This window comes from Pinus tabuliformis, chromosome 5_2 (genome assembly GCF_031772625.1).
Source record: "Pinus tabuliformis cultivar Carrire ecotype Pingquan chromosome 5_2, CPIR1, whole genome shotgun sequence".
Classification (NCBI taxonomy): Eukaryota; Viridiplantae; Streptophyta; class Pinopsida; order Pinales; family Pinaceae; genus Pinus; species Pinus tabuliformis.
Window position 1 is genome coordinate 280,013,081 of NC_142306.1, and position 20,353 is coordinate 280,033,433.

Here is a 20,353-nt window from a genome sequence, read left to right on the forward strand (position 1 = left end):
ACTTCCCATGAGTCCCAGACTGCATGTGTAGGATGTCTCAGCAGGAGAAGGATGAACCACTCATCCTGCCTACAAGTCGCTAAGGGGTATCGCAGGGAAAGGTTGAACCACTCACCTTGTACACAAAAAACCAATAGGGGAAGGTTGAACCACTCATCCTATGGTTGCTCATCTCTCCAAGAAGTACCCCAAGCCCCCGGAGTTCGCAGAGCTCAATGTCCATCTCATATAGGACCCTCATAAGAGGGTCTCTCCACGACTCCAAATTGTTCTCGGAAGGCCAAGAATTGGACCTTCCCCAGGGGCTTTGTCAGAATATCGATGACTTGCTCATTAGTCCCAATGTGATGGAGCCTTATTGCTCCTCGTTGTACCATATCCCGAATAAAATGGTACTTGATATCTATATGCTTGGAGCGATCATGAACCACGAGATTCTCTGATAATCGGATCCCACTCTGGTTGTCGTAGAGGATCACGGTGGTATCCAACACATGTCCAAACAACTCACTAAAGGGTTTCCTCAACCAGACAGCTTCATAGGAGGCCATACTAGCAGCTATGTATTCGGCCTTGGCGGTGCTCAAGACAACCGATTTCTGCTTCCTTCTCATCTAGGATATCGAAGCAGAACTCAAAAAGAACAACATCCATAAGTGCTCTTACGATCCACCACACTGGCAGCCCAATCAACATCAGAATAACCATGCAGCCTCACATCTTCGATAGTGTATCTCAGTCCATGAGTGATTGTGCCCCACAGATATCTCAGAAGATTCTTGGCAACAATCCAATGTATATGATGAGGCTGAACCATATATTGGCTCAATGTGTTAACTGCAAAACATATGCCCGGACGAGAGTTCACTAAGAACATTAGTGCTCCTGTGAGTTGATGATACTCAGAAGCATTTCCCAATTCAGGTCCTGCAACACTACCACATAACTTCTTAAAGTTAAGTTCCATCAGAGTAGTCACAGGCTTGTAGTCCACCATCCCAAATCTTTCCAATATCTTCACAACATATTTTCCTTGAGAGAGGAAAATTTCACCTGGCTTTTGCCAGACCTCCAACCCTAGGAAATAGTGCATCGGTCCTAGGTCCTTCATCTCAAATTCAGAATCCAACTCCCTCTTACATTTGTGAATGAGAGGGTCTGCACTTCCATTAGTTCCATGCTTGATTTTGTAGAGCCACTTAGAGGTGACAACCGATTTGTCCTGGGGTCTAGGGACCACATCCCAGACACCATTTTTCATAATTGACTCGTATTCTTCATTCATAACATCCTTCCATTCTTGCTGCTTCACGGCTTCTTCGAATGATGAAGGCTTATTTTGAATGATAGTGGTCATGGTGGTCAAATATCCTTGATACACGTTCGGCTTCTTGCTTTCACGGAAAGTCCCCCTTGGTGCAATGTGTCTCTCGGCATCTTCGAGACTCTCCCTAAGCCATGAGGGTCTCCTTTTGGAGGAGGATCAATAGGATCCATAGGTTCATCAACATTAGGCATCGTTTCATCTTCTTTTGCACCTTGATTTCCGCTGTCAGCTTCTTTGTCCTTCCTTAGGATAGGAAGGTTGTTGATCTTTCTGAGGGCCATATCTTCATCGAAGGTGACATCGTGACTTATCTCAGCTTCCTTTTGACCAACCACATAAATTCTATATCCCTTGGAATTTTCACTATAGCCCACAAAGATTCCTTTCTTGCCAAATGCACCCAATTTTCTTCTTTTCTCTTTCGGCATATGAAAATATACGTGACTTCCAAAAATTCTAAAATGAAAGACATCAGGTTTCTTACTAGTGAACATTTCTTCAAGAGTTTTGGAGTCCAATGCTTGATGAGGGCATCAATTTTGAACATACATGATGGTATTTGCAGTTTCAACCCATAGGAACTTCGGAAGGCCTTGATCATGAAGCATGGCACAAACTACTTCTACAAAAGAGCGATTCTTCCTTTCAACCACACCATTCTGTTCAACAGTTTATAGCGTTGTAGTCTCCCTCTTAATGCCAGCTTCTCTGCAATAATCTTGGAATTCATTGGATTTGTACTTGGTCCCATTATCGGTCCTCAATATCTTCATTTTCTTCTCGGATTCGTTTTCGATCAAGGCTTTGAAGTGTCGGAACTAGGTGAACACTTCATCCTTCTTCTTCAAGAAGTAGATCCAAGTCTTGCTTCGATCTTTGGCTCTCTCTGGCAACTGACTGCTGCTACTCTGGAAATCAATCTGCCAAGAAATCGAACTGCTCAAGTGTCTTTTAAGATATCTCCATCACCACATCAACCTCCTCTTATAATCCTCTGTTGGAGCACCAACGACCAAGATTAAAACATAATCAATGGCTAGAATCATCTCTGGATCGATCCATGCGAGTTTCTAGATGATTCTCGCCTTGAATTAATTAATACTGATTAATTAACCGTATTCCCTAAGTTTAGATAGGAACTATTTAAAAATTGTTTAATAATCTAATTAAGTCATTTTTAGGCGGAATTTCCAGAAACGATTTCTGGGATTTGGAGATATCATGTATTCTAGCCTCTCCACCAAATTTCGTGGCTAGAACACCTCTGATGCTACAAAAACTAACACAGGTTTGGGAGGTGAATAGGATCAAAGGACAAATTTTCTTTTGAAATACAAATGCAATGACCCAAGTGAGCAAATCAACCTAGGGAGGGAGATGGTATTGTGGCTAGGGCTTGCTATATCTCAGGATTCCATCGTCGGATTTGCTTCAAACTTGGAGGACCTCTAGAGAAAATCCCAACGCATTAGTGGACCAAACTTTAAAGGTTTTGGATGGCTACAATGAATTTTGCTTGATGTCCTAGGTGACCTATTAGGGTTAAGCCTAGAAGGAGAAGAAAAGGCAAGAATAATATTCTCTTAGGTGACCACCAATGGTTAGATTAGTGCCTTGCCATTGGGAGAGATGGAGTCAAAGTGATTTTGTGATTTGGAAAAACTTAACCCGATCAAGGAGACCTCTAGGCAACTTTGCATGGCTAATTAGGGCATGAGAGCAAGTACCAGAAGATTTTATTCATTGTGCAAGAATCAATGACTTATCAAGGTCTATTCAGTAAAATTAATCCTCTAGGAACATTCATTCATCATACATGGCACATGTAATATATGCAACACTTCAAAAGTCCAAAACTTCCACAATTTCGCATAAATTAGGGAAAATTTCAGATCTAGAGAGCGAAAATCCCATACATTATTCATGTGACAAGATAAATGTAAAGAATAGACATGAAAAAGAGCACTTACATGTACAATGAGTATATCCAATCATCAAATCAAGACAAATTTGAAGCTCCAAGACCAAGAGAATAGTATCCAAACATCAAAATTCATCCATGAAACCAAACTCGTCCTCCAAAAAGGAATGCAAAATTCTCCAAAGAGCTACTAATCCAAACAAGTGATGATGAGAGGAATGAATGAACCTCTCATCAATTTATATCCTCTCTAAAGAGTTTGATTTTCCTAATTAGGCCTAATTAAGCCCCAAATAATTAAATAATGTGCAATAATAACATCCCTTGGTGACAAACCCACCAAGATAGCTCAAGAACATAAAAATAAGCCGCTCAAGAGGGTAGAATAATCAACATAATGAGTCGTTGGGCCATTGAGAAGGCCTAGTGGAGTGCAAAGTGTGCCATGGTGAGAGAATGGACTCCAAACATAGTGGATAAAGGATTGGCCCCTTGATATCCAAGCAATTCACATGTGGTGTTCCCAAGTGGGTGTGGGGGCACAATGACATTCTCATGGGTTCCCAAGTCGATCGATAATGCCTGTAAACCATCTGTAATGGCTAGGAGGATGACATAAGTTCTCCTTTTGTCTCCCGTGGTGAGACACATCCTCATTTGGACACTGGAACCTCTGTCGAGTGTGGGGTACAAGTGTGAAGCCAACTAGGCATGGTGTCTTGATTTGGGGCAGCATCGGATGTGCTCTAGCCATGAAATTTGGTGGAGAGTTTGGGGCACATGAGATCTCCAATACCCAGAAAGGGTTTGGGCAAATTTTGAACAGACCAGGAGATATTAAAATAATTAATATTTTTAATGGAGTCCCTGAGTCTAAATTTAGGGAAAATAAAATATTAATGTGTATTAATATGAATTTATGTTAGAGTGGTCCAAAAGACACCGATCAAGCCAGATCTAATCTTAGTCATTGATTAGCGATTTAATCTCGGCTGTTGAGATGTCAACAGGAAAAGTATAAGAGGAGGCTTGAGGGTCACTTGGAAAACACACCAGATGATCAGTGATTCTATTCTCTAGAATGGGGTTTGCTAAGAGAGATAGAATCAGTGATCGGGAGAGTATCTAAGGGGCATTGAGTACAGAGAAACAGAGAAGGCAGAGATTGTGCCGAGGGAGCAGCGCAACAGCCAAGGAGGGTGATGCAGAGCTAGTAAGGGCTCATGCAGAGACAGCCAAGTGCTGCGCAGAGCACTAGAGGGGCCAGCGTAGCTGGCGCAGGGCTAGCATGAGACAGAGAGGGGCTGACGCAGTCCAGATTGGGCAGACGTTGGGGTTGCAGGAGCAGTTTTGTGCTGAGGAGCTGCTGGAAGGATTTTACCAGGATTTCAGCCAGGAGATTTCTCTCAAACTGTAAGGTATAGCTGCTAGGGAAATTTTTTGTTGGGTAGGCCAGTTACGGCACCCAGATTGTACTCTGATATTGCTTAAAAAGAAAACCCTCAGATAGCTGCATCAGTTTTCCCCCATTGGATTTTTCCGGGGACATTGGTCTAAAAATAATGGTGTCATGTGGTGTGTTTGTTCTTGTTTCTTTTAGTTGCTGATTTGTAATATGTTGAGCATGCATTGGTGTTTATTTTTAGTATTTACTTTGTAAATAACTTGTTAAAGAAAAATAACAAGTAGGTAGGAATAAATCAGAAAAAGTGCATGAAGGGTTTCTAAACTAAGTAAACTTAGAAATTTCAACATGGTGATCCAGGTACATCATTCTCATCTAAAAGGTGGAACACAAGCAATCACTGAATGTTGTTGGGGATCCATGAAGTACTCTCTGCTATGGTGGAGGGCCATGGCTCTCTACGCTCACCCTACAAGTGCCAATGTGTCCATCTGGAGGGCTTGAACCTTGTATAGGGAGAATATGTTGAAGTTTCTAAGTCTACTTAGCTAGAAACCCTCCATGCACTTTATTTGATTTATTCCTACCTACTTGTTCCGTTACTTAACAAGTTATTTACAATGTAAATACTGAAAATAAACACTAGTGCATGCTCAACATATTACAGATCAACAACTTAAGGAATAGAAACAATCACACCAAATGACACCGTTATTTTTGGACCAATGTCCCTAGAAAAAACCAATGTGGGAAAACCGATGCAACTATCTAAGGGTTTTCTTATTAAGCAATGTCAGAGTACAATCTGGGTGCCAAATCCGACCTACCCAGCAGAGAATTTCCTTGGCAGTAATACCTCTCAGTTTGAGACAAATATCCCGGTTGAAACCCCAGAAACACCTTCCGGCAGCTCCTCAGCTCCAATTTGCCCCAGAAACCCCAGCGTCTGCCTTCTTGGACTGCGTCAGCCTCTCTCTGCCCGGCGCTGGCCCTGCGTCACCCTGAATGGTCCTGCGTCAGCCTTAGGAGGTCCTGTGTCAACTTTTTGGCCCTTTGCGTTAGCAACGTTGCCTCTCTGAAGCTCTGCGCAGCTCCTAACTACCTTTGCGTGGCCCTGCGTGAGCTCTGGCTACTACTGCGCTGCTCTCCTAGCACTATCTCTGCCTCTTTGTCTCTCTGTACTCAATGCCGCTCAGCTGCAACTCTGATCACTGATTCTATCTCTCTTAGCAAACCCCGCTCTAGAGAATAGAATGACTGACCACTCTGGTGTACTCTCCAAGTGACCCTCAAGCCTCCTCTTATACTTTTCTTGTTGACATATCAACGACTGAGATTAAGTCCTGAATCAATGGCTAAGATTAGATTTGGATTGATCCATGTCTTTTGAACCATTCTAACACAATTTTATATTAATCCACATTAATATTTTAATTTCCCTAAGTTTAGACTTTTAGGGATTCCATTAAAAATATTAATTATTTTAATATTTCTCAAACTGTTTAGAATCTGCCCAAACCCTTTCTCGATATTGGAGATCTCATGTGCCTCAACGTCTCGACCAATTTTGTGGCTAGAGCACATTTAATGCTACCCCAAATCAACACTCCCTCTTAGCGAGGAGTGTGCTCTAGTAATACTCCTCACTGACTCACTGAGTATCACCCTGATCATTCGGCATCGGTCCCTATGCTGATGCTAGGCCTGCTGCCCACCATCCTCTGCACTGCTGTATCTCGTACTACTGTCCATGGTTCTGCCATTGCCACTTCTGCATCTGTACGACAACTCCCTCTGCATCTGTCCTGCTGCTGGTCCTTTCTCCCAACACTGCATCCGCACTGCACCTCTTCTCATTATGTTGCATCGTGTTGCACACTGCTGCACTGCAACTCAGTTACTGAGAAGTAAGTAACTGATCTCCCAACTCTGACCTCTCTGTTGGGCTAGAGACCCTGCTGACGCTGAAGCTCGCTCTGCCGCTGACAAGTGCTCCCTTTCTGACCTCTGCGTTGCTGCAACAACTCCTTGCATCTCACACCGTTCGCACCTTTCTGTGCCATCCTGCATTGGTGCAACGCTCCCGTGCCTCTCGCACTGTTGCAACCTGCTAACCTCGTGTTGTCTCGGGACTCCTGCACTGTAGCTCTCTCTACTGCTTCATCTGCATCCATCTCTATCCGACTCAGCCAGTCCTGCTACTCCTCTTTGGGGCTCGCATAGCAAGGTCTAATCTAAGAGGCTGGGTACCTCGAGGATCTTGCCCCTCATCGCCTGTAGTCCACCTGATTACAACTCAATGTCTCCCCACTTCCGCTCAAGTGGTGCGTGTGCACTCATGGCACAATTATCGTCTGTCAACACTTCCTTCTCTGCCCTTGTTGGCGCTGCCTTAGTCTTAGAAGACTCTCCCTTACTCTTCTTCCTTGGACACTAGGTTGCATAATGACCCAGCTCCCCACAGTGGAAGCACTTGATCTTGGAGAGATCCTTCTTCTTCCGGTTCTCCTGCTTTCCCTCAGATGCTAGGGCAACATCTTCCTCCTCTTGCTTGACTTTGATCCCCATGCTGCTACTACCCGTCTTTGACTGCCGTATGATCTCTTCTTGACGAAGAGCAACCCACATCTCATCCCAAGGTGGAAGTGTCCCTCTGCCTAGTATACTCTGGACAAATACCTCCCAGTCTTCTAAGACAGCATTCAGGGATGTCCTCTCCGTCAATTCCTGATCCAACGTGGCTTCTATAGCAATCAACTGATCTCGGATCTCATTCAATCCTCCGAGGAAGGTGTCAACCGGTTCTCCCCTCTTCATCTGATACGACCTCAACTGATACTCTAGTAACATTCTTCTCTGCACAGAAGTATGCTGGTACAATTTCTTGAGGGCCTCCCACATCTCATACACCGTTTCCTTCTTGGCAATGTGTGGTACTACATGGTCCTTGACCCCGTCAAGGATGATTCTCTTGGCCCTCGCCATTGCCTCCTCGTACTTGTTGTTATCATTGGGGTCGACTGGGATAGCTATAACCTTCAAGGCGAATTTCTTGACATGATTTCTATCAAGTAAGGATAAGATTCTGGCCTTCCAGACTGCAAAGTTTGACGCTCCGTCCAGTCTGTCCTGGTCTGTTACTCTGTGTAGTGCCATGATGCTCTTCTACTTCCCTTCTGGAAATTCTCGATCTGACTCCCTCTTAGTCTCGATTTCCCTTTTGGAAATCCTTTTACCGATGTTGAGATGCCCCCTACTCTGATTGTCTGTGCAACCGCACCACTGATCCCGGTTTCTCGGCTAGAAACCCTCGGTAGCAACTCCCTCCTCTTGACCTTGCCCTGTCAGGTACTGTTCTGACTACAGTACCTCACCAGCTCCACTCTGCAATGTTCCCACAGCCTTCTAAACCCCAACAACCTGAAGGTGAGAGCTCCTAGGCTCTGCGCAAACCTGGCACCAACAACCCGACCTCCTTAGCCAACTGCATCAGCCCTCCTAGCTTCTGCGTGCCTCTGCGTGAGGCTCCCCTTGCCTTCTTTAGCCTTTACGCTGCCCCTTCCTGGCTCACCCTTGATGACGCAGGCACTGCATCACCCTTCCCTTGTTGTTGCTCTGTTAGAAACAACTTCTATCACCTCGGGACAACTGTTTTCTGTTGCTATTGCTCCACTCTAATGATGTCCTCAGTTCTCCTGTGATCTGCAATCACGCTCTGATACCATGTTGAAGTTTTTTAAGTCTACATAGTTAGAAACCCTCCATGCACTTTATCTGATTTATTCCTACCTACTTGTTCCATTACTTAACAAGTTATTTACAATGTAAATACTGAAAATAAACACTAGTGCATGCTCAACATATTACAGATCAACAACTGAAGGAAACAGAAACAATCACACCAAATGACACCGTAATTTTTGGACCAATGTCCCAGGAAAAACCTAATGTGGGAAAACCGATGCATCTATTTGAGGGTTTTCTTATTAAGCAATATCAGAGTACAATCTGGGTGCCAAATCCGGCCTACCCAACAGAGAATTTCCTTGGCAGTAATACCTCTCAGTTTGAGACAAATATCCTGACTGAAACCCCGGAAACACCTTCCGGTAGCTCTTCAGCTCCAATCTGCCCCAGAAACCCCAACGTCTGCTTTCCTGGATTGCGTTAGCCTCTCTCTGCCCAGCGCTGGCCCTGCGTCACCCTGAATGGTTTGCATCAGCCTTAGGAGGCCCTGCGTTAGCTTTTTGGTTCTTTGCGTCAGCAACGCTGGCCTCTCTAAAGCTCTGCATAGCTCCCGGTTGCCTCTGCGTGGCCCTGCATGAGCTCTGGCTGCTACTGCGTCACTCTCCCCAGCTACTGCGCTGCTGTCCCGACACTATCCCTGCCTCTCTATCTCTTTGTACTCAATGCCCCTCAGCTGCAAGTCTGATCACTAATTTTATCTCTCTTAGCAAACCCCGCTTTAGAGAATAGAATGACTGATCACTCTGGTGTACTCTCCAAGTGACCCTCAAGCCCCCTCTTATACTTTTCTCGTTGACATATCAAGTTATCAACGACCGAGATTAAGTCCCTAATCAACGGCTAAGATTAGATCTGACTTGATCCATGTCTTTTGGACCATTCTAACACAGTTTTATATTAATCCACATTAATATTTTAATTTTCCTAAGTTTAGACTTAGGGACTCCATAAAAAATATTAATTATTTTAATATTTCTCAAACTGTTTAGAATTTGCCCAAACCTTTTTTGGGTATTGGATATCTCATGTGCCCCAACCTCTCCACCAATTTCATGGCTAGAGCACATCTGATGCCACCCCAAATCAATAGACTAAACTCCAAATGGAGACCCACCTACAATCTTGCATAAGATCCAATGCGTCCCCTTGCCCTCCAATACAACAAATCATTAGAATAATCAAGTAAAAGAGCTTACAAATCATGGAAACAATTGGACACTTCATGGTGGCATGCCCTTCCATAGTGGGCTTTGGCATGTATAGGTGTCTCCAAGCTCAATACAGGTGGTTAACCAGGAACCTTATTAGGTGTTTTCAACCTTTAAAGGGGGTGACATGTCCATGGTACATCCATCAAGTGGTAGGTGGCATGTGATAAAATGATGGCATGAAGTGGGGATTAGGAAAGGCTCCAAGCCACATACCATGGTACAAGGGTAGCTATAATGAGGGAAGCTCACACTTGGGTATATGAATGTAGGAGGGAGAAAATCGTGCTACATGAGCTACCCAACCTTTGTTTTTCAACCCTCCTTCATATGCTTTTTGCCTTTGATTGATTTTTCTTCATTACTGCCCGGGGCTCCAAGGGACGAGAGCATGATGTGTAGGATTAAGCAATGGATACCCCCCTTTAAGGTGGGACAGTTTATTGTGCACCAGGGGTTGGGACAACCATGGGCTCCTTAATGTGGAGGGTGCTCATCTAGGGCCCATAGGAACTAGAGTGATGGCCATAGATTACGGGTAGAGCTGATGTTTGGCTTTTGCCCACGTGCTAAATTTTTATGTCCCGGCAATGTTTTGCATTTTGTGGTACATTTCCTGTTGAGAGTGGCCAAATTATGCCTTTTCTTTTTCTTTTAGCTGCATCAACCTCCGGGGCATCGTTCTACGCCCGACCCAAAGTGTGGACAAGGGGAAAGGAAGGATGATGCTTTGTGGACCCAGTGGAAAAATGTGGACCCAGATGGGAAAATGATCAATGGGGTTAAATTGAGTGGAGGGAAGTGATATATATGGTGTCGGGAAGCGAGGCCATGCAACCAAAATCGAGATTTCCTTTGTAGTGCCAACCCTAAAGCTAATGGCTAGTAAAGGAGATGCTACGGGACTAGGATACAAGGCTAACCACCAAACCGGGCAGACTAGACAAGAGTATAGAGCTAGTCCACTCTTTCCGCTGAATCCTTGCATGAATCTATTACCAAAAGCATCCACGATAAATAAACAAAATGACTCAACTATTCCAATGAAAAGGCATACCTTCGGGGTCGAGAGGCCCACCTTCAAACATACAATCATAACAGATGGGTGAGGGACCACATGGCTGGTTCAGGTGGCAGAGAAAGTGGCACATTGAGCTATCTGGTGGCTAGTGGCTGCCGACTAAGGATCATCTAGGAGAAAAAATTTCACCTATGGACACTACCCACAGGTGGTAGGTAACATGTTCCTAGTGGAGGAATTCTTATAACTTTCCATCAAACTCCATTTTCCTTAGAAGTGGGTAATTGCTGGAAATTGATACCTAGGGCATCAATTTTCGGCCTCTTGGAAATAAATTTAGCCTATCTAAAGCATCCTTGAATCCATATGCCTAAAGGACAAGGAACTTGTCCAAGTCTTTGGTGATCATTCTCACATCTCATCCATAAATCTATCTCTTGAAATTTAGGCCCTTTTAATGCTAGGTTGGCAAAACTAGGGCTTAGAGGCAAATTCTAGGGGAGAGGCCTTGTGGAGGCTTGAAAGTCTAAACATCAAGTGGAGGGTCTTGGCTACTTGACCTATAAACTTGGTGGGAATCCACATAAGTTTTCCTCCATAAAATCTCTTCCCCTAAGAGGGAAACCCTAGCTTTCTCTTCCTCGCTTGAGGGCTTCCTTGAAGGTTGTATGAAATTTGTACTTGTTGAAGTATATCTTAAGAAGCCTTTTCTCTCCATCGCCTTGACCTTGGGAACTCTAGTGCTCAAGCAAAATCAACAAACCCTAGGTTTTGTTCATTTTCTTCTTAGCTCTCCTAGAAAGCACATTGCTTCTTAGTGAAGTCTCATACCTCAAATTTGAGTCTTTATTAGGAGATTCTAACCTATCACCTTATACCTTAACATTAGAATACCTTTATAGGTGGTCCATTGGTGAAAATACGTAAAGAACAAGGGGGCCTTGGTTGTGGTGACAACTGGGAATTGCCCATTATTAGCACTTAGTCTAGCTTTTTATGTTGTAGGGTTTCCCTCTCCAAGGCTTGGTAGATTTTGTGGTAATAGGGTGCATTGCTATAACTAGAGATTTGTGAGGGCATTTTTACTGCGTCGAAAGACAAGTGGTTCATCTAGGCATAAACAATCAAATGGACACCCTCTTTGCCTCAAAAGACATAGCATGATGCCTTAGGAGGCGCAAATGCTTTGGGAACTGTGAGACTATCAGGATGCAGAGCCAAGGCCAAAGGGGAATGCAAACTACATAATGACATATGGCACATGTGGGGTAGGGGGTTGCGCCAGGATCATAAGGGATATCATCGAGGAAAAGTACATATGGTGATCACCCTTACAAGGCTTTATGATGTAAGTGCTCCCTTAAACCATGAGTCCTAGTAGTGTCTATTCTAAAATGCCTGCAACACCATCCCAGGGTGTAAGAATACCCATCAAGGCAGGGAGTTACCATCCATTAGGGGGAAATCAGTAGTGCCACAAAGGAAGACATACCATAAAATAAACAAAACCAAAAGTAGTCGTGGCCATTCACAGCAACAGGGATCTAAGATTCACACCCACATGGCTGTACAGGGTTATAAGGAACATCCCTTGGGGTTATATGGGGTGGCCAAAATGTTCTAAAGTACCCTTGCTAAAAGAAGGGTAACACCAACCCACAAAAATTCATGTTTATCTCTCATGCAACAGTAGGGGTAACACTAGGTATGTTTTTGCATTGGTTTTTTGGCAGATTTATGCAATAAGGATAGGAATTATTTTTGAAGACTTCTGAATTGTGTCATATTGGCTTTTGTTTTAGGTTGGTCATATATTTTTTTGTAGATTATGGTTTAATTTCATGGTCTGATTTGTTTTTTCACACATTCATGGTTATGAAATATTTTAATTTTTTTTGAGCTGCATTTATCTTCCATTGACATGTCAAATACTTTGGATCCATTTTCCAGTGTTGATAAGATCGCTGATTTTGTGGCCTGAAAAAATCACAATTTTTTCCTTGAGCGATTGTTGGAGATTTTTTCTGATTTTGAAAAAGTTGATATATTTTGTATTTTTTAGTGTTTTCCGTGGTTTGCTGATTTTGAAAAAGTTGATATATTTTGTATTTTTTAATGTTTTCCGTGGTTTGCTGATTTTTTAGTCTATGTTTGCAAAAAAATGTTTTGTATACCCTCGCCAATAGTTTGCCAATGCCAATGTTATCAACACTGTTTTGGACATATTGGGAGTCTATTTTTTCCCTTGGGTTGCATTTATCTTCCATCAACATGTCAAAGATGTTGATTCCATTTTGGAAATATAGGGAGTTTGGTGATGGGATTAATACCAAGGAGAAATGCAAATGTTTTCTCAAAGCTTTTGCATGGAAGGATTGACCATTTGAAAAATATGACCTTGCAAGAATTGTTGGTGGAGGCCAAGTGTTGTAAAGATGTCTCCCTAGAACTTCTACAACAAGCTTTTGTAACTTTTCAGTGACAAGCTTTTGTATCCCTTTAAATACAAATGCAAGCCCTTTCCACTCACAATCCTAGTTGACAGGTTAAACCTTTCAACTTCTCTGTTTCATTCAACAACTTTACTCTTCTTTTTGAAAATTTCAAATACATGTTTTATTCGTAATTTTGCACAATATTGTGATTTTTTAAAGAAATCATTATGTCTACATTAAACAATGATTTTATCATGCTCTTTAGTATAGAAGTTACCAACATTATTTTCTTCATAAGGTTTTAGTAAAACTTTTAACATGTGACTCTTACATAGGCATTTATCAGTGGAGGTGGTGCTAGTGACTTGTATTTGGTTATGGCTCGTACTGGAGTTCACAAGACAAAAGGGATCTCATGTTTCTTGCTGGAAAAGGTATAGGTCTTAGTTAAATTTAACATCCATGCTTATGAAATTTGACATTAGTTATAAGGTAGACAATTAGAAAATGATTACATTAAACTTTTATACCTATCATGTAGATCTGTATGGATTGTGTAGCATATGTTCTATGCAATTAATTTATAAACCACATTTTAACGTTGTTTACATGTATTGCTTTTAGGGCATGGGGGGATTATCATTCGGTTGCCCGGAGAACAAACTCGGTTGGCGTTGCCAACCAACTACAACAGTAAGTATGCAGAATATTATTTTTCACATCGCAAAACTAAGTTATAGGAAACCCCCCTTGAAAATATTTATATGGGGAGAGGAATATTCCTGTTCCTGTAAATGTTTCTTGACCTCTTCATAGAATAAAAATGCTAAAAAAATAGTTCTACGGTGTTTCCTAATAGTTTTTTGTTTTTGTATGTGTTTAGCAGTAAAATGGAAATGCTTTTCTTTTGTCTTTCATGTATCTAAACATGGCTGAAGATTATGAATTAGTGATAAAGAGATAAAGAAAGAGTGACAAAAAGAAAATTCCAAACCCTAAAATGCATACAAAACTTGATATAAAACCTGTAAAAAAAATAATCTATGTTATCGAGTATGATAAATCAGCAAACATGAATTTATTTGTATTTTAGAGCTTCTGTTAGGGTGCCATTCTTAAACATCAAAATATCATCCACAAAAAGCAAATGGTATAAAGTCAAGAGCCTCACAATCTTGATATCTTTGATATATTTACTCCTATTGTTTTCATTCCCATCCTATGTGGACTTTTTGCTACAATGAAGAATAATAGAGGGTACAAAGGAAAGCGTTGTTGAAGACCTCTAGGAGGCTTAGAAAAGCTTGAGGCAGATTTCATTGATCATGACCAAAAAGGAACCATAATTGAGACATCACATTATCTAATTGATAAATGGAACATTGCACCTAATTTGGATGAGATTAAATGAATATGCAACCAATTTACCCTATGAAGAGCTTTTAAAAGATCAATCTTAATCACCATAGCTTGCAATTTTTTGGCTTTTGCTAGGTCAGGGGAGTCTTAGACAACCCCAAGAGTATAATTGATTTCTTTATTTTCTAGAAAACTAAATTGTTCTCTGAAATAGAATCAGAAAAATCCCCTTTCAATCTTTTTGCAATGAATTTCAAAATTCTTTTGTATAGGCCATTACATAGAGAGATAGGTTTGAACTCTTCAAAAGATAAGGGCCATCTCTTTTGGGGATCAGACCTATGAAGGTAGATTTAATGGATCTAGGGACTTGTCTTGACATCCTTGATTCTTCAAGTAATTTCAACATATCTTCCTCTAGAAAATCATTAAGAAAACAACTAAAACTGCCAACCATCTTGTCCAAAAATACTATATTTTTGGAAGGAGGCCACCACAAATTTTTAACTTAGGCTTGGTTAATTCAGATATAAGCTCTTCGTTGGCTTATTTGTTAGTGAAGCTTGGGAAGTAAGCAACCAGCTTAATAATCTCTAGCATATAGTATCTTTTAGTCTCTTTGAAAAATGGTTTTAAAATGGAAGACCCCTAGGTCTTTAATATGCTTGAATATTATAGTTGTTCTCCCATCTTCCGCACTAATTTCCTAGAGAGTGTTGTTATTTTATTTTGCTTAGTGTAAGTCTCGAAAACTTTGTCTTCTCATCTCATTGTGCTGTTGAAATTCCAATGCAGGGGGGAATTTCTCAACATGATAGTTACTTGTGAATTTATTTATTGTTCTTCTTTTATTTTTCTTTTCTTATTCATCAAGCAATTACCATTCAAAAACAAAAATTAGAGATCATATGCACAATAGACAAGAGACACCAGAAATTAGGCTCCAAGTGTAATGTCCCTTCATAGAATAATTCTCCTTGACTTTATTATCACAATTTTGGCAATTTTGTTTTCTATGGGACTCACGAAATTTTAGGCTAAGACTTAGGAAAAGGGAGGCCAAAAATCTTTGTACTGATGGGATGTGGGGGTCACAACCACTCGAAATATGCATTTCCTTAGAAGGGAGTTCGATTTGCCAAGGAAGGGGGTCGAAAAGCTTGATGGAGGGGCCCACATGGGAAGGCAGCTCAAAAATTATAAATAGAAGGAGCTTAGCAACTTTTGGGGCCTTTTGTCAATTACACATTTCTCTTGTTGCTCGAGCTGCTTAGCTGGGTCACAATGTTGTTTAGCGCAGAGCTTTCCAAGGGGATAGCTCACCCTTCTTTCGGTGGACTATGAGTGCCACCCTAGGGAGGTAAGATTGTACCAATTTGGAGGGGAGATTGGAGGAGTTTCAGAGCACATCGTACAACCTTCTCTCAGCCAGTGCGTACTCCAGGAGGACGCAGTAGAGGACCACGTACTGCCCATTTCAGCTATCTTCCAAGAGGTGTTTTTCGGGAGAGATTTTGCATAGTTGCTCCAGGGGAAAACTGAGCTAGTGGAGGAGTTTGGGGCTAGGGGATTGCTGTTTGAAGGCAGAGTGAAGTTCACTCACCTAGGGCCTGCGCAGAAGCCATTTCCTGGGCACACGTGGGAGATTGGGGAAAAGGTTTGGGAGCTGGATTTTTGCTAGGAGACTTGAGGGAATCTTTGGGGTGGTGAAACTCAACATTTTGGGAGTGATTGGAGGGCTTTTTCAAGGGAATTACAGATAGGCCGTATTTCCCAGCCAGTTGAGGAGGATGTGGTAATTGGGGCCAAATTTTGGAGGTCAAAACTAGACCAAACCCTTTCTGGATTTTGGTGGGTTATTTGAGAGGAGCTTGAGGCTAATTTTGCAGAATTTTCTGAGCATTGGAGGTGGGTGTTAAAATTGGCAACTAGGGCCAAACTCCATGTGGGTCACCTTATTCATGGCTGATAATATTTTTCCTAGATTCCTCTCATGAGGGGTGTAGGGTTGATCTAAAGATCTTCTGATTCCGATAAGTATTTATGGAGATATGAATTTATTTTGATTATGGAATAATTATCAAGCCGACCAGCAACTCATGTAGGCTCAGAAGCCCAACAGACGCATCTATTCATCATCAACATTTGTATATAAATACAGGAGGTCTTTTCCTCATTTGGACACACACATCTCATCACATCTCTCTCTCTCTCCTGCGCAGAAAAGAGGCTCTTCTCCTACTGCGCAGAAAGGGACTCTTCTCTCACACGTGTGGAAGGAAGGACGCAGAATTTAGGGCTGCAACTGCAGATCGGAAGTTTGACCAGCGTTGACCATCAAACTCTCTCAGAATTGCGTTGTAGGTGGAACTGACTCTCCTCAGAAGGCCGCATTTTTTGGTGAAGGAATCAAGCCGATCCGACAGTCAGTTTGCAAGATATTGTCTGCCCTAGTTTAGGGCTGATGCCACTGATGCCGATGATGTTGATGCCGGTGATGCCAATGATGCTGATGCCGTTGATGCCGATGATGTTGATGCTGGTGATGTCGATGATGCTGATGCCGGTGATGCCAATGATGCTGATGCCAGTGATGTCGATGACGTTGATGCCGATGATGCTGATGCCGCTGATCTAGGGTTTGCTGCTGTTGATATAAATCAGACTTTTGTACTATTTCTCTCTGCTGAATTATTGAAGATAAAAGAAGATTTGATCAAAGGGTTTCCCCATATTGGGGTTTGTCCCTGGCTAGCTGCCACATCTTGTGTCTCTTGTCTTGTCTTGTTTTCTGTCGATCGTTTAATGTTCTATCTGCACTTTACTTATGTACATGTGATTGCTAATCTATGGATATAATAAGAAAGATAAGTAAACTGCTCTAAGCATAGAACATACCATAATTTAACATGGTATCAGAGGTGAGGTGAAGACAAAGCCTGAGCAAGAGTAAGAGCAATCACCAAAGAGAATATCGGCAAGGCTATCCTAAAAGAACTATGGGGTCCTCAACACTCTTCCTTGCCGAAGACAAGTTCCATGAGAAGTCTGACTATCACAGATGGAAGATGTCTCTCGATCTAACCTTAGAAGATCAAGGAGTGTTGGACCATGTGAGAGGCAATATTGTTGAGCCTCCATCAAATGCACCCACTGTTGCTAGGAACAAATGGAAAACCGGTGAAGTCAAAACAAAGAAGATCATCCGGGACTCTATCGACAAGCGCTTTGTGGCCTCCATTCAAGAAGGCTAGAAATTCCAGGTATGAATCTAACACTGTTGACAATAAACAGGATGAATATTATCTACCAGCTGCTCTATCTACCTCTGCTCCTTCGGACTCGCTGGGAAATTGGCTTATTGATAGTGGTGCCTCAAGGCACTTCACTGGTTACAAAGAAGTTCTCCATAATCTGATAGAGAAAGAAACTAACCTGGAAATTGTCCTTGGAGATAATATGAAATATCCCGTGAAAGGTGTAGGCAATGTCTCTCTTAAATTGAATCAAGGTAATACGATCCACTTACAGGATGTATTATATGTACCTGACCTCAAAAAGAACCTGGTGTCCATCTCGACAATGGAAGACAAAGGCTACAAGGTGACCTTCAGCGATGGCAAGGTACATGTATGGAAAAATAATGTTAAAGATGCCTTTACTCTTGGGTTTCGAGTTGATTCATTATATCAGGTTGGTGGAAGTCCGCTAGGCGTCATGTCTTGTGACACATCTCTTCAGTCCGAACTTTGGTATCGAAGGTTTACCCACCTTCATTATAAAGCTCTACTTGATGTAAGACAAAGGGTGACAGGGATGCCCGAATTCCGAGTAGAGAAAGAAGGTGTATGTCTGGGATGTGCCGAAGGAAAGCTCAAAAGGGGACCATTCCCCTCAAGCCAAAGCAAGACCTCCGATATATTACAGTTGGAAACATAGCTAGTATGATGCCTGTGAACTCCTTGGGAGGATATTCATATTACCTTACTTTTACAGATGACTATTCTCGAAAGAATTGGATATACTTCTCAAAAAGGAAGAATGAAGTGTTCTCTTGGTTTCGACACTTAAAAGCCTTGATCAAGAATCAAACCGAAAAGAAGATGAAGATCTTAAGGATTGATAATGGGACTGAATATGAATCTAACGAGTTTCATGACTTTTGTAAAGAGGCTGGCATTAAGAGGGAGACTACTACACCATATACTCCTGAACAGAATGGTGTGGCGGAAAGGAAGAACTGTACGATTGTGGAAGCTGTCCGTGCCATGCTCCATGATCAAAGAATTTCGAAGTTTCTATGGGCTGAAACTGCAAACACCGCCATATATGTACAAAACCAATGCCCTCATCAAGCATTGGGTTCCAAGACTCCTGAAGAAATGTTCGCCAGTAAGAAACCTGATATATCTCATTTTAGAATTTTTGGAAGCCCTGTATATTTTCATGTGATGAAAGAGAAAAGGAATAAATTGGGTGCATCTGGAAAGAAAGGAATCTTCGTGGGCTATAGTGAAAATACTAAGGGCTATAGAATCTATGTAGCCGATCAAAGGGAAGTCGTGATTAGTAATGATGTCACCTCTGACGAAGATATGGCTCTCAGCAAGGTGAACAATCTTCCTACAGTGAGGAGCTCTCAAGAAGCTGACACCAGGGAACCAAAAGAAGAAGAGTATGACGAGATATTTGCACCTGTTGCCAGATATACCACCATTCGCTCGATCATAGCCCTTGCGGCTTCACAAGGATGGAAACTACATCAGATGGATGTTAAGATCGTGTTCTTGCATGGTTTGATCAAAGAAGAGGTCTACGTGGAGCAACCCGAAGGATTTGAGATTTATGATCGAAAATATCATGTGTGCAGGTTGAAGAAGGCCCTCTACAGGCTGAAGCAAGCACGCCGAGCATGGTATGAGAGGATCGATAGCTACTTGATGAAGCTGGAATTCATTGGGAGTGAAGTCGATCCCAACCTTTACTTTAAGGTTGAAGATGACAAACCTCTCACACTGGTGTTGTATGTTGACGACCTCTTTCTAACAGGTGCAGACCCTCTCATTCACAAATGTAAGAGGGAGTTGGCTTCTAAATTTGAAATGAAGGACCTAGGACTGATGTACTATTTCGGATTTCCTAGGACTTGGAATTCTGGCAGAAGCCAAGGGAAATTCTCCTATCTCAAGGAAAATATGTGGTGAAGATATTGGAAAGATTCGGTTTGGTGGACTGCAAGCTTGTAACTACCCCGATGGAGCTTGAATTTAAGAAGTTAAGCGACAGCGCTGTTGGACCTACTTTACAAAATACTACTGAGTATCGTCAACTCATCGGAGCATTAATGTTCTTAGTGAACTCTCGTCCAGATATATGCTTCGCAGTCAACACGTTGAGTCAACATATGGTTGAACCTCACCACATACATTGGATTGGTGCGAAGAATTTGTTGAGATATCTTCGTGGCACAATTACTTATGGGTTAAGATACATTGCCAGAGATGTGAGACTACTTGGATACACTGATGCTAATTGGGCAGGCAGTGTGGTGGATCGTAAGAGCACTTTCGGGTGCTATTTATCCTTGGGATCTGCTTTGATATCCTGGATGAGCAGGAAGCAGAAGTCGGTGGCTTTGAGCATCGTCAAGGCAGAGTATATTGCTGCTAGCATGGTCACCGTGAGGCAGTCTGGTTACGAAAGCTCTTCAGTGAGCTGTTTGGATTTACATTGGATACCACTGTGATCTTGTGTGATAACCAGAGTGGGATTCGTTTATCAGAGAATGATCGCTCCAAGCATATCGATATCAGGTACCACTATATTCAAGATATGGTGCAGCGGGGAGCTATAAGGCTCCAACATATCGGTACAAATGTATAGGTCGTCGACATTTTGACAAAGCCCCTAGGAAAGGTGAAATTTTTGAC

At 42.2% G+C, this 20,353-nt stretch overlaps 1 protein-coding gene across 3 annotated transcripts in view; it reads left to right on the top strand.

Annotated features, from left to right (window-relative positions):
* The window catches only part of LOC149158608 (uncharacterized), a 259,349-nt gene that overhangs the window by 177,784 nt on the left and 61,212 nt on the right, over positions 1 to 20,353 (top strand). For all 3 annotated transcript variants that reach the window (XM_089436273.1, XM_089436272.1, XM_089436271.1), the window contains exons 7-8: positions 13,400 to 13,498; positions 13,689 to 13,757. In XM_089436273.1, the coding sequence (XP_089292399.1) occupies positions 13,400 to 13,498; positions 13,689 to 13,757 (168 nt within the window). The remainder of the gene's footprint in view (positions 1 to 13,399; positions 13,499 to 13,688; positions 13,758 to 20,353) is intronic.